The following is a 1,121-nucleotide window of genomic DNA, read 5'->3' as shown; positions in this document are numbered from 1 at the left end:
AGGAATGGCATCGTTCTCATTCTTAAGAACAAATCTGCCCTCTCGATCATCCTTATTCCAATTCAACTGCACAACAAGGGGTTTCTCGTCTATATCCAATCTTCTTTCTTCTTCACAACATGAAAAGAAAAAGAAATAAGCCGTGGTTACCTAATGGCACTAGCCAATGCACCATTCTGATACACGTTAAATTTTATAGACAAAAAATACCTAATTACCTTGATTACTTACTGATAGGCTGAAGTGTAATTCACAATGTGAAGTTAAGAGTTTCAATGACTAATTCAGTATTTTGGTGCTACTATATGTGTACTACCACGTGTCCAATGCCAGACACGGACCAGGCACGGACCAGGCACGGACCAGCTTCCTGACAACATTTAGAATCCAGCCCAGAAAATAAGAGAAATACACATGGACTAGAAAAAAATATAAGCAGGGCTTTGCCGTACGTTTGTTTCTATAAATCAAATTCCCTCACATACAACTGGAAAATATGGAAGTAATGTTAATATCACACAGAAGTTCCACTGATTCATGGGATTTTTCTTCTCATGTTAATGTTAAGATGCTGTCAAGAAATGGCACCACCGTCATCAGTCTTGCAAGTGATCACTGCACGCTCCCTTCTCCCCCTGTACCTCTGATTCTCGTCTCCAAAACGCACACTCCTCGACCCGCACAGCCCCTCCCCACCACGAAGCACCAGCCTTTTCTCTGTCGATGAACTGCGATGTTAAGTGACACTTCCTTCCTTACTAGAAACCTAACAAGCCTCACGGCAGCCCACTGAGGACCCTACACAGCCTGACCACCTACTAGAAGCCGAGAGCTGGCAAGGACTGCCCAGGTACACGCACACAGGATGCACCACAACGAGGGCAGCAAACACAGGAAGCAGTGAGACCAGAGGGGGTGGATTACATTGGTACAGGAAGCAAGTCAACGGGGCAAACTGACAAGACAGAGTTTATACAGGCTTTCAGTAAATATTATAGGTAAACAGCAGTGTTAATGATCAGAATACAGGAAAACCAAATTCTAAGTCGTCGTTTTATCAACTGAAAATATGAGAAAAGAGTAGTAAGTCACACATTGGATCAAGACGTTTAAATTCCTGC

The 1,121-nt window shown here is 43.1% G+C and overlaps 1 protein-coding gene across 1 annotated transcript in view; it reads right to left on the bottom strand.

Annotated features, from left to right (window-relative positions):
- AFDN (afadin, adherens junction formation factor) overlaps positions 1-1,121 on the bottom strand; it is a 94,263-nt gene that overhangs the window by 90,736 nt on the left and 2,406 nt on the right. Inside the window, 1 exon segment of the mRNA XM_007445918.1 lies at positions 1-110. This exon segment is cut by the window's left edge and continues 1 nt beyond it. Within this exon segment, the coding sequence (XP_007445980.1) occupies positions 1-110 (110 nt within the window).

This window comes from Lipotes vexillifer, unplaced genomic scaffold (assembly GCF_000442215.2).
Source record: "Lipotes vexillifer unplaced genomic scaffold, Lipotes_vexillifer_v1.1 scaffold459, whole genome shotgun sequence".
In the NCBI taxonomy this organism is placed as follows: domain Eukaryota; kingdom Metazoa; phylum Chordata; class Mammalia; order Artiodactyla; family Lipotidae; genus Lipotes; species Lipotes vexillifer.
This window is presented reverse-complemented; position numbering and strand designations above follow the sequence as displayed.